Raw genomic sequence first — 13,621 nt, 5'->3', positions numbered from 1 at the left:
ATTTATTACATATCTTTATATGTAAGCTATGCCTTAAAAAAGTATGGAAAGCGTATAGATATTTGGTCAAAGTGCCAAATATCTATAATTGGAATAATGATTTGTAAGAAATTATAGCATGGGTAGGGTCAGTGTTTACGGAAATGAGCAGGTGTGGCACTGAGGATGGGCTTGAGGGAGCTGAACAATGAATGGAGAGAGTGAGAAAGCTTGAAGTGTTACTGGTGTATTTGGGAAATAAAGATGGATGTGGATCAAGTTTCAGAGAACCTTAAATGTCGTTCTAATGAATTCGAAATATTAAAGTCTTCGTGGCAGCAGTGTTGTATTTGACAGTGTCATGAAGTAATGGCCACTGAGCTTCAACAATGTAGATGTGGAAATGATGGGGAGAATGTGGCCTTAAATACTTAATGAAACAATGGGTAGATTCTATCTGATAAATGGTAGAAGTCTTTACAGAACAAACTGTAGAGGATACATACTAGATGTTTATCAGTTCTCATAATATGGCCCAAATTATTACAGTATGATCTGCAAATAGCATAAGAACAACAGGAGACCTTAAGTCTAGAAATAGAAAGTACTCAGATAAAGAAGGAAAATATTGATATTTTATTTATAACTAGTCTCAGAAAATTTGTTCCATCATAGCAGAATGGGTTAATAGAAACATAAAGATGATATACTTCAATTAACTTATTAAGGAAATCAACGCATTTTTATTTCTCTAGCTTTCTGGTGTAGTTTTCTTTAAATAGCTCTCTCCTTAATAATTAGTGACCTTTGTGCACTTTCTAAATTATAAATTCAAACATCCATACTTTGTAACTTTTAAGTTTGTACCCCACTAGGATAACAACAACAAAACAAAAAAACAAAAAAAACAAACCCATTGCCATCTAGTCCATTCTGACTCATAGTGACCCTATAGGACAGAGTAGAAGTGCCCCATAGGGTTTCCAAGGAGCAGCTGGTGGATTTGAACTGCCAATCTTTGGGTTAGCAGCTGCCACTAGGATAGGATTTAAAAAAAAAGTTAGCTCAATGGAAAAAAAAATATGTACAGGAAAATTGATTTTAAGTCCAGTTTAAGGATCATCAATACATTACTACCATTGAAAATTATTTGATATTAATAAATTGAGGGTACCCTGTGTTTATCCCCTATCTTTGTACAAATTCATACACAGAACCTTTTCACTGCAAGCATTCCCTTGGAATTATCAAAATATTCTTGTGAATACTGAGCCTCAGCACTCAAGGTCATATAAGATGACACTTTAGGGGAACTAACATTCCCTATAAGTATGTGTGCCTGTACTTCAGAGACAGCAGGGGAAGCTTGAAAGAGTGGATCTACTCCCTGTTGTCCAAGAGAAATTCAAAGGGAACTAGAAACACTCTAAATTAGAATTGTATCTCTCCATGATTTCTATCTCAACAGAGAAAGTAGACATGACCAAGGAAAATTACTCCTTGACAACTGAGTTCATGCTCATAGGATTTACGGATCACCCAGGTCTGAAGACTCTTCTGTTTGTGGTATTCTTTACTATTTATGTGATCACCATGGTGGGGAATCTTGGTTTGCTGGCATTGATTTTCATGGAGCGCCGTCTCCACACACCCATGTACATCTTTCTGGGCAACCTGGCTCTGATGGATTCCTGCTGTTCCTGTGCCATGACCCCCAAGATGTTAGAGAACTTCTTTTCTGAGGACAGAATGATTTCCCTCTATGAATGCATGGCACAATTTTATTTTTTCTGCTTTGCTGAAACTGCAAACGGCTTCCTCCTGGCAGCAATGGCCTACGATCGCTATGTGGCAATATGTCGTCCACTGCAGTACCACACCATGATGTCAAAACAACTCTGCATTCGTATGACCATAGGGGTCCACACAGCTGGGAACCTCCATTCCATGATTCACGTAGTACTTCTGTTAAGGTTAACATTTTGTGGATCTCATCAAATCAATCACTTTTTTTGTGACGTTCTTCCCTTATACAGACTTTCCTGTGTGGACCCTTATATCAATATATTGATGATCCTTATCTTTTCAGGGTCAGTTCAGATCTTTACTATTTCCGTAGTCCTAACGTCTTACCTTGGCATCCTTTTCACAATTTTCAAAATGAAATCCAAAGAGGGAAGAGGCAAAGCTTTATCTACTTGTGCATCTCACTTTCTCTCTGTCTCAATATTGTATGGTTCTCTTCTCTTCATGTACATTCGACCAAGTTCAGTTAAGGAAGGGGATAAAGACATGACAGTTGCTATTTTTTATACTCTAGTGATTCCCTTATTAAACCCTTTTATCTATAGCCTAAGAAACAAGGATGTAAAAAATGTTATGAAAAGAGTTTTGAAGAAAAGAAAACCTCATATCATTCTGAAATAAATATCTCCTGTGGCAAATTGATTTTTATTAGGTAAACTTTTTTCAAAGTCAAGGGTACTGGGAAAATGGAAAATGACCACTTTGTATTTCAAATATTAAATCACTAAATCATGCTGGTTTTTAAGTCAAATAATGTATAAATGGTTAGATACATTCAGGAAGGAGGAATTCTGCTAAAATCAATTTCAAAATCTAAACTACTAGGATCTTTGAGGAGTGAATTAAGGTCCTAAGTCACAAATTGAGTCAGAGTAGAATTACCTACAATTTTCATCATATCCAGAAAATCCTGGGAACAAAAGTTGGTATATAAAGGTAGCCTCCATTTAGTATTGTTGGCAAACTATGGAAACTCTAAGCATAGTCGTACAAACTACAAGCATTTGGCGTTCTCATATATTAATGACTTAAGCCACACCATCTATTAGAAGTAAACTGTGCAGACGAATCCACTTCTCAACTTTCTTTGAGCTGTTGCAGAATTTAAGTTTGAATATAAATTTATTCAGAAAATGTATTTTCAGATCAAAAACATCTTTATATTTAGTGCGAGTCATTTTTCCCGTGACGCTCTCTGAAAGTGTTTGTATATTGGTAGTTAATCAATCTTTAGTTGAAAATATTGCTATTTATATTGAAAGCCCTATGGGTTTGAATGTTTCACATAGTTTGATAGTTGTCCATGATGCATGACAGTACAATTCCTGAATATATCAATCGATTCAATGGTTTTCCCCAAAGATAGCATTACTTGTCTTGCTTGTTATTAGGAATATCACTAACTTGCAACAATTCTCATGTGAGTTATTGGTATATTATGAGCTTTAACAGAAAGCTGGAGATGATGCTCAGCAAAAAAGAGGCAGAAAATAGTGAAAATTCTAAAAAGCAACAACAAAAATTATTGATCACTTAAATGTGCAATGAGAACCCACCATCTGCTAGACACAAAACTATACCTTTCAGATTTATTACCTTCCTATGACTTAGGAATTATTTGTCATGCTTTTCCAGTATAAACAACTCATACGTTGAAATATGAAGTAGTTTGCCCAACTTCTTGTAGGCATCCGAATGGAGTTAGGATTTGAATCAATGATGCTTCTTCCCCATACTGTTTTACAGCTCCTTTCACAGAAACTTGTCATAGTTAATCCCCACATGCTTAAAATCTAATGAGGAAGTTGGACATATGCACAAGGGTGTGTGGGGGGGGAAGCAATGTAGATTATACTCGAGGAATTTTAGGTTCTGTTCTGTAAATAGCATGTGCTTTGGAATGAAGAATATGGAGATCAATGTAGCCCGGGGTATTTAGTCATTAAGTAGCATTAGAAATAACAGATGTATAAAGAGTGGGGAAAAAATTGATACAAAGTAAAAACAGGAATAAAAGCACAAGCAGAGTCAATGTTTAGGGGAATGAGTGTGACAATGGCAGTAGGAAAGGAGGGAGGTGAAGAATGGGTGTTGAAAGCTGGCAGAGGTATTGATGAAAGCTATTGGTGAGTGTGGAAAATAAGGATGGAAATGGATCCATTTACTCAGAACTTTAAATGTCACAATAGGGAATCTGAATTTTTCTTAGAGGCATCAAACACTGATGTCTTCCTGGTAGCAAAGTGGAGTTATCCCTTGATATATGCAGGGGGCTGGTTCCAGAACCCCCAGGGATACCAAAATCCTGGAATGTTGAAATCCCTTATGTAAAATGGTGTAGTATTTGCATATAACCTACACACATCCTTCTGAATTCTTTAAAACATCTCTAGGTTACTTATCACACCTAACACAATGTAAATGATATTTAATAGCTGTTAATGCTTAAACTTAATAATGCTTTTTCAGTCTTTGAAAGCACTTTATCACAAGCCAGGGAGACTATTTTTGCCATTGTAGGGACAGCACTTTCAGTAACTCTTGCACAAATTTCAGCTTCTTTCTGATTTATTGTGTGAACACTTGATTCTTTCTTAACAACCTTATGGCCCACTGCAGCAAGCAGCATGCCACTTTTGAAAAGATCTAAGATTTTTCTGGACACGCTTTAAACTCATTACAGAAGTCACTCCTGAAGTTCACCCTTTAGCCAAAAATTAGGCCTATGAAGCAAACAATTACACACATAGTTCAACCATGTATATGAGACTAAATGGGCACACCAGCCCAAACGCAAATCAAGAAGGCAGGAAGGGACAGGAAAGCTGAAGGAATGGAAATGGGGAACCTGACATCGAGAAGAGAAGAATCTTGACACATCGTGGGGTTGGTAACAAACAACAAATATATGTATTAATTCTTTAATGAGAAATTAACTTGCACTGTAAACTTTCACCTAAAGCACAATTAAAAAAAAAAAAGAGAGAGAGCAGAGGGGAAAAAAATAATTTGTATAGGAAGATTTAAGAATAGGTGGTTACTGGATAATGTTAAGCCAAACAAGTTTTTCTCAGGGCTCTTTGCTGGGTAAGATCTTCTATTTTTCTCTTTAAGAACCTATACATTTGATTAATATCTGTCCTGTAGCTCTCTTGCTTACATTGTGAATATCACCAACCTAGTTTTTCTTTATTTGTGAATGATTTAAGAATTCTGCTGTGTTTTAAAACTCTAAACCAAAAGTATTCCCTACAGTCTTCTTAAAACAAACAATAATCTAACTAGTAAAAAATGTCTGCCTTGAGCCTTATGCTCTTTTAAAAACTATCTATATGGTATCAAATTAACAATAGGAATGTGAAAGATTAGATAGGAAAGTTAGGGGGCAGTGAGTTTATGTTAATGAGGGAGAAACAACTCAGAAAAGGAGAGTGAGTATGCTTGCACAACTCAAAGAATGTAATCAATGTCAGATAATTGTGCATGTAGAGACTGCTGAATTGACGACAAAACAACAAAATAAAATTTTTAAAAATAAGAAAAAACAAAAGACCTAAGATTTTTATTTTTTTATCAATAGCTAGCACTTTACACTTCCTCTTAGCCTTTGAGGGATTGCTTTGACCACTAAATTGCATTTCAGGAGTCATTTTTTTTCACAGAATCCAAGGGTTCACAAAGCATATGTAGTCAACAAATGAGACCTGAGGCGAACAATGCTCAAACAAGTGCTGGGGAGAAACAATGGATCTGTGAAATGGTAGAAGGCTACAGCAGGGTAAGCCTACATATCATTTCATTCACTGGAATTCAACATAGTGCTCAACACGTGGCAAATTCAAGTTTTGCTTTTTGGAACTTTCTTAATTTTGAATATTTTTTATTTGTCTTCGGTTGAATTTGCAAATGTAGAATCCATGGTTACAGAGAGCCAACCGTTAATATGATTTAGAAAACTAATTTGGCATTTGACTGGAAAGAGAGGCTAAAAGGAATGCAACTAACTGCAATAACTCAAGTATTAGGTGGTAAGAGCGGAAACAGGAGAAAATTCAATCAATAAAAGAGAAGCTCATGAAGCCTTTTTTGGCAAAAACTAAATGACTGTTTTAAACTCAGTTTTTTGATGAATTAAACCATTAAACTGGTCCTTTTTTTTTTTTTTCAATATGACTTCCTAGGATTCTTTTTTTGCCTAGCTGCTCTCACAGGGACCTGCTATCTGGTCCTTAATTGCTATTAGCCATGGGAACTGAAGGAGTGTTTCTCTCTGGGTTCAAGCCAGGATATAAAAGAAGTGCACTCTTAGGAAGGGAATATTGCCACAGGTGTCTTTTTTGTGTAAAGTGGGCCAAGAAATATTTGTTTATGAAAAGAATGTATTTAAAATTGTTTTGTAAAGGACATGGAGCTAGCGTTATCTATAGTTTCCAAAAACAGAAACTTGTTGCTGTCAAGTCGATTCTTACTCAAAGTTTCCCAGACAATTTAAAAGGGTTTGGTTTTAACTAGCTATTTCTGGGAAATAAGGTATTTGTACTGAATGGTTATCACAACTCCCTGAAACATCTGGTTAGAGTTGCTTAACATCAACCACTGATGTTTTTATGATCCCTCCTGAAGGATATGTGACTATAATTGACAACCTCTGTAATTAGACCTTGAAATCAACCACTGTAAGCATCTGTACACAATTATTCAATAGAAGCCTATTCCCCAACTCCTAACCAACCCTTCTTGTGGCCTAAACCAAAAACTAACCAATCAAATGATTGTATTATAATTCTTTGTTCCTTGGACTGTATCTGTTCCTGTCAGAAGCTCTCTTCCTAAAAAACTTCAGTTTTTCATTTATGTGGATTGGTGTCTCTCTGCATTTGAATGTATCTTCTTTTTTTTTTTTTTTACTGAATAAATCCTCTTGAGTTTCAAAGACTGAGTGATTTTGTTCTCTACAACAACTCTAACAAAGGAAAGAGGTGCATGGACATAAAAAACAGTTTAAAGAAGAATAAATAGTAAATCGTAACTGTTAGATAATAAAATCAAAGCCTATTACCTTCTTGTGAGTATCAACCATGTCATATCTGATTTTATATTACCAGGACTTCTTACAGTGCCAGACATATAAGGGCACTCAATAAACATTTCCTGACTTACATGATGTGATTTTTTAATATTTTTTGTTACTAGTGAATTTAATATTTTTCTTTTTTTAAATTGTACTTTAGGTGAAGGTTTACAGAGCGAATTAATTTCTTATTGAACAATTAATACACATACTGTTTTGTGACATTGACTGCCAATCCCACAACATGTTAACATTCTCCCACTCTTGACCTTTGGTTCCCCATTACCAGCTTTCCTGTCCCCTCCTGCCTTCTCATTCTTGTCTCTGAGCTGATGTGCCCATTTAGTCTCATTTTGTTTTATAGGACTGTCTAATATTTGGTTGAAAGGTGAAACTCAGAAACAACTTCAGTACTGAGTTAAAAGCATGTCCAGGGGCCATACTCTCGGGGTTTCCTGTCAAACCAGTAAGTCTGGTTTTTTGTTGTGAGTTAGAAGTTTGTTCTACTTTTTTCTCCAGCTCTGTCTGGGACCCTCTATTGTGAAACCTGTCAGAGCAATCAGTGGTGGTAGTTGGGCACCATCTAGTTGTGCTGGACTCAGTCTGGTGGAGGCTATGGTAGTTGTGGTTCATTAGTCCTTTGGACTAATCTTTCTTTTGTGTCTTTGGTTTTCTTCATTCTCTCTTGCTCCAGATGGAGTGGGACAGTGGAGTATCTCAGACAGCCACTCAAAATCTCTTAAGACGGCAGACACTTCTCAGCAAAGGAAGATGTAGAACATTTTCTTTATAAACTGTTCTGCCAGTTGAGCTAGATGTCCCCCAAAACCATGGTCTCCAGCCCTCAGTCCTGTATTTCAGTCCCTCAGGAAGTTTAGATGTGTCTATGAAGCTTCCATGACCTTGCCTTGGTCAAGTTGTGCTGACTTCCCCAGAATTTTGTACTGTCTTACCCTTCACCAAAGTTACCACATGTCTATGTGTTTTTCCCTGAATTTAAATATTTTTCATACATTTATTTACCATTTACCTTTTTTTCTGAAAATCACCTGCTCTTGTCCTTTGCCTACTCTTTCATATAGCATTGTCATTTTTTTTGTTATTTATGTATACATTTTACATAAAAGGCTATTGGGCTTTTATGTGTAGCTGTAATACTTCCCCCCCTCCTTTGGTCAATGATTTTCATGCCTTCCAGATTTGCTTATGATGTTTTGTGATGTACAGATACTTTCATTTTAAGGATATCAAATTTATTGATTTATTACTTTATAACTTCCTTTTTTTCCTGCTTAAAATTCCCCAATCTGAAATCTTTTGATCATTGATATTTTTAGATACTTCAATTTTTTACATTTAATTCTTGAATTAGCGATATATTTTTAGTGAATGATCTAACATAGGTCTCTAAACGTATTTAGAAAATTTTTTAAAATTAGGTGAGAATTTAATATAATTTCATCAAATATTACAATAAACACTCTAAGAATTTAGAGAAGTTCTAAAATTTGTCCCAAAGCTGAGTCAAGAGAATATTGAAAGTGATTGATATAAAGTATCTATTTTAAAATGCATGATAAATCTACAATAATTTAAACAACTTCATGTAAGTTCAACAATCAATAAATATATAATGCAAAATGACAGATTGACTAGAAGCCAACCCAAGTGTATGATAAGAATAACATCACAATTAATTAGGACAAATGGACAAATAACAGTTCTTTACATCTAGTCCTAGGGTACTTGCTTAACTATTTTGACCTTTTCTCCTTGTTGTATTGTTTATTTAAATTTTTACTGTGGAAAATGTCAATAATAGATAAAATTAGTCTTCATGTATCTACTATCAAGTTTTAATATGCTTTTAGTATAGTCAACATGTAAGAGGTTTATTTTTTTTTTGAATGAATGAATATATATATTTTTTAATTTCTCAGCTTTGATTTGTAATATAGTAAATATTGTATGTTATTTTTAAATATTCACTTCTCTGGGATAGTATATAAAAATAAAGTGCATAAATTAATGTATAAAAAATATAGTGTATAAAACAATGTTTGCTTAGTGAAATATATATATATATATATATATACAGGAAAATGGGTTTTAAGTACACTTTAAGGATTGTCTATACAAAAACTGACATTGAAATATTAACTGACATTGAAATATTTGAGAACACAAAATCTAGGGTACCCTGTATTTGTTCACTCTCTTTCTATAAATTATAAACACAAACCTTTCACTGCAAGCAGTTTCCTGGAATTATTAAAATATACTTGGGAATCTGGAACTTCAGTGTTTGAGGTCATACAAGAAGACACTTTGGGAAAAAATGCCCCCTAGAAGTATGTGTGCCTGTATTTCAGAGAAAGGAGGGGAAGCTTCAGGGAATGGCTCTACTCCCTGTTGTCCAGGAGAAATTTGAAGGGACAATTACACACACTCTAAATTAGAATCTTCTTTCTCCATAATTTCTGTCTTAACAGAGAAAGTAGAGATGACCAAGGACAGTCATTCCTTGACAATTGAGTTTATCCTATAAGATTTCTGATCACCCAGATATGAAAACCTTTCTGTTTGTGGCATTCTTGCTACCTATCTGATCGCTGTGTCGGGGAGTCTTGATCTGGTGGTGCTGATTTTCATGGAGCACCATCTCCATCCACCAAAGTACATCTTTCTGGACAATGTGGCTCTGATGGATTCCTGTTGTTCCTGTGCCATCACACTGAAGACATTAGAGAACTTCTAGGGACAGAATGATTTCCCTCATTGAGTGCATGGCACAATTTTATTTTCTCTGCCTTGCTGAAACTGCACGCTGCTTTCTCGTGGCAGCAATGGCCTATAACCGCTACGTGGCCATATGTAGTCCACTGCAGTACCACACCACGATGTTGAAGAAACTCTGCATTCATATGATCCTAGGAACCTTCATAACTAGTTACCTGCATTCCATGATTCATATTTTGCTTCTATCAAGGTTAAATTTCTGCAGGTCTAATCAAATTCATCACTATTTTGTGATACTTTGCCATTATACAGACTATTCTGTAACGATCCTTTTATTAATGAACTAATGGTAGGGATTTTTTTCAATGCCTATTCAAATCTTCACCATTGCCACTGTCTTGATCTCTAATCTCTGCATCCTTTTTCAATTTTCAAAATGAAATCCAAAGATGGAAGAAGTAAAGCCTTTTCTACCTGTACATCCCACTTTCTCTCAGTATCAATATTCTACTTTTGTCTTCTCATGTATACTTGACCATTAGAAGGGAATAAAGATATAGCATTGGCAACTTTTTATGCAATAATAATTCCTTTATTAAACCTTTGTATTTGCAGTCTGAGAAATAAGGAGGTGACAAATGCTCTGAAAAAAATCATGAAAAATTATAATATTCCTAAATAAACTTCATCCTTTATGGCAAACTGATATTAATTTATTAAAACACTTCAATAGAAAAAGAAAAATGTTTTCTACAAAATATTCATCTCTAAATCATTAAGCTGTGTTTCTTAAAATGTGTATGACTAGAATTTCAAAACATTCTGCCATACTTTAATCCAATATTTTATGTGTTTTTTGTCATTTTTATTTCTTCTAAGAATTATCTGTTTCTTTCCCTTGATCTTACTGTTTTCTTAAATCACTTATTTGTACCACGGTTGATAGAGAAGATATTAAAATGCTATGACTATTCATGGCAAGTAGTTTCTCAGTGTGTTGATAGTCTTTTAATATTTGTTTGTGATATTTATAACTGATAAATATTTTAATGTGATATAATCATATTGGAAACCCTGGTGGTGTAGTGATTAAGTGCTACGGCTGCTAACAAAAAGGTTAGCAGTTCAAATCCACCAGGTGCTCCTTGGAAACCCTATGGGACAGTTCTACTCTGTCCTATAAGGTCCCTAGGAGTTGGAATCAACTTGACGGCAATGTGTTTGGGTTTTTTTTTTTTTTAAATAATCATATTTATTGATTTTTTTCTTATATGGTTTATTTTATGCTCATTTGTTTGGAATTTCTTTCCTTAATCTGAGGTCTAATATTAATCAGGATTTCTTTTTTCCTTTTTCTTCCTCATCTTCTCCTCCTCTTTCTCTCTGATTTTCTCTTCTCTTTGATAATTTAAACACTTACCCTTGACTCTTGATACATCCTGACACTTATTTAATATATGGCATGAGGTAAGGATGTACCTTCCCCCCCTCCCCTTCTTCCAAAATATTTCACAGATTAGTCTAGTTTGAATAAATATCAAAGGAGGACTTCTTTGGGAACCAGAAAAAATCATGCTAAAATTTTCTAGAATTCTAGATTTTCTAGAAAAAAATTTAACCCATAAAACAAATAGCCTTTGTGTATTTAATATCAAAATATATGATGCAACTCCTATAATCAAAACTGTTAACTTTTAGATCAAGAATCAATTGATAGATGACTGGAACAGATCATATTATTAAAAGTAGAATCCTGCATAAAATAAGAAGTGCACTATAAACCAATGAAAAAGAAAGGATTGTTTAATAAATGGTCTTGTGTCAATGGGTTAGCTATTTATCTTTTCCATTTACGCTAAGATTTATAAACCTCTTCTTCAGAGATTATTTTGTAAACATAACTTGTATTTTCTTTTTTATATAGCATGAATGGTTATGCATATCCTTTTAATTCAACTGGAATTCATTTTTAAATGTTTTGAAATAAGAATTAAAATTTGGTTTGTAATAGATAATGAGTAGTAGCTCCAGAAGAATTTGTTAACTAGCTCTTACCTTACCAATTTCACATATCTTCTTTTTGCACAGGTACACTCACACTCATGTACATGTGCATATGAAGTTTATTTCTAGCCTAGCTAATCTGCACAACATAAAATATGACAAGCCCAATTTCTATCCTTATATTCTGTTAGTAATAGGTACTACATAAAATGTTGCAACGTATAATTTACTGATGTTATCATTCTTATGGCAACCCCTAAAGACAAAGTTCAGACTTATAAAGATACTGATAATAAAAGGCAATAGTAATGAAAACTAAAAAAAGAAAACCAAAGTGTTTGACTTAGAACCAATTTATGACAGAGTCATGGGAATGGAATCCTGTCATAAGTCGGGGAATATCTATATATCTTAATATATATCTTAAATGTACCCATATCTCTCCACTTCAATTTCCTGCACACAATTCCATGCTGCTATCATCTCTCACCTGAACAATATTAATAGCTTCAAATTGGTCTGCCTGCTTCGCTCTTTACATTCCTTTTAAATTTCTTATGACAAACCAATTTTTAAAGTAGTACTAAAAACATATTTCAAAAACTGTAGTGTCCTACCCACCATAATCTATGCATCCCAGTTGCAACCACTTTCTAATTTTGTGGCTACATCTCCGTAAATTTAACATCATATTTTTTATTGTCAATTGTAGACGCACTAACTTCCTATTATAACTCTTTGCCATCGAGTCAATTCTGACTCAAAGCCACCCTATAAGACAGAGTGGAACTGCCCCACAGGGTTTCAAGGCTGTAATCTTTACAGAAGCAGACTGCCACATCTTTCTCCCTCAGAGCAGCTGTTGGTTTCCAACCACGTAAACTTTTGGTTAGCAGCTGAGGGCTCAGCCACCACCATGGTACTGTTCCTTCCTATTACAGTAATAAAAAATTCGTTTGTTTAAAACCTCCCATTTCCCGCTTCCTTGATGATATATCACGTTTTTCAGTAACTTGAGCATCAATTTTTATTAGAGACTTGCAAACACTTTCCACTGCTAAGACAACTTGTGTATCATGCTTATATTTCCTTTTCTGTATGATTTTGTGAATTTTTTTAATAATAAAACATTTATTTCCCCATTTGCTCAGTGAAACTCACACATGAGCTTATTTAATGTATTCTTCAAAAACTCAATTATGTTAATCTTTTGTTCTTTCATTATCTTGGAGACTTCTGCCCTGGTGCTTTCAGTCCTCCCTCTCCAGTCTAGAGAGGTTGTTCTCTAGGTCCAGAGCATGGCTGCGCTGCTGAGACTTCTCTTTTCTGATTTCCTGTGTTAGACACTCTGTTTCCAAGATCTCTGTCTTCCTCTTCATTGTTCATTCTCTCATTTTGCTAAGAAATATTGCCATCCTCTTTGACAGTCAAGATTTGAAGTCTAGATGTGTTATAAGTGGTATTTGTTCTTTCCTCACACATGATTAATAGTTTGGTTTATAAAGAATTTTAAATTTGAAGTAATTTTCCTTCTGAACTTTGAAAGCATTGTTCCTTTACATCCTAGTATGCTTTTGAGAAATTGCACATCATTACGATTTTCATTCTTTTGTTGTCTCCCTGAAAGCATATAGGAGTTTCTCATTATCCCTGGCTTTACGAAATCTCATAATGAATGTCTTTGTATGTTTTTGGTTTTCATTCATTTTTATTTCCTGTCTCTTTTGTTGGCTTCCTCCCTCATTCACTCCCTTCTTTCCTTTCTTTCCTTCCTTCCTTTCTTTCATGTTTATGGACCCAAAGCTTTACTTATTCAATGAAGGCAAATTTGATAGTACAAAATGAATACAATCCATATAGGAAAAGCAGACTATAAACTTAATTACCAGTTTTCTGAATAATAAGTTGTTATAGCCTATGAAGACTGCCAATAATTTTTTAATTAACATTATGAACATTTTATCAGTTCAAATCCATTATAATTATTGTACCTTCTGATGCCAACATTGTCAAATCTTTGGT

General features: G+C 34.4%; 1 protein-coding gene and 1 pseudogene across 1 annotated transcript; both read left to right on the top strand.

Moving 5' to 3' along the window:
- Positions 1-1,350: 1,350 nt before the first annotated feature.
- On the top strand, positions 1,351-2,406 carry LOC100666923 (olfactory receptor 5K1-like). The gene has a single exon (XM_010590396.3). The coding sequence runs from the start codon at positions 1,429-1,431 to the stop codon at positions 2,404-2,406; it is 978 nt and encodes a 325-aa protein (XP_010588698.3). The 5' UTR covers positions 1,351-1,428.
- A 6,953-nt stretch (positions 2,407-9,359) lies between these two features.
- Positions 9,360-10,507, top strand: LOC100667213 (olfactory receptor Olfr180-like; annotated as a pseudogene).
- Positions 10,508-13,621: the final 3,114 nt, after the last annotated feature.

The sequence above is a fragment of the Loxodonta africana genome, chromosome 20 (genome assembly GCF_030014295.1).
Source record: "Loxodonta africana isolate mLoxAfr1 chromosome 20, mLoxAfr1.hap2, whole genome shotgun sequence".
NCBI classification, from domain to species: Eukaryota; Metazoa; Chordata; class Mammalia; order Proboscidea; family Elephantidae; genus Loxodonta; species Loxodonta africana.
Note: the sequence above shows the minus strand (reverse complement) of the source record. Positions and strands in the feature narration are given on the sequence as shown.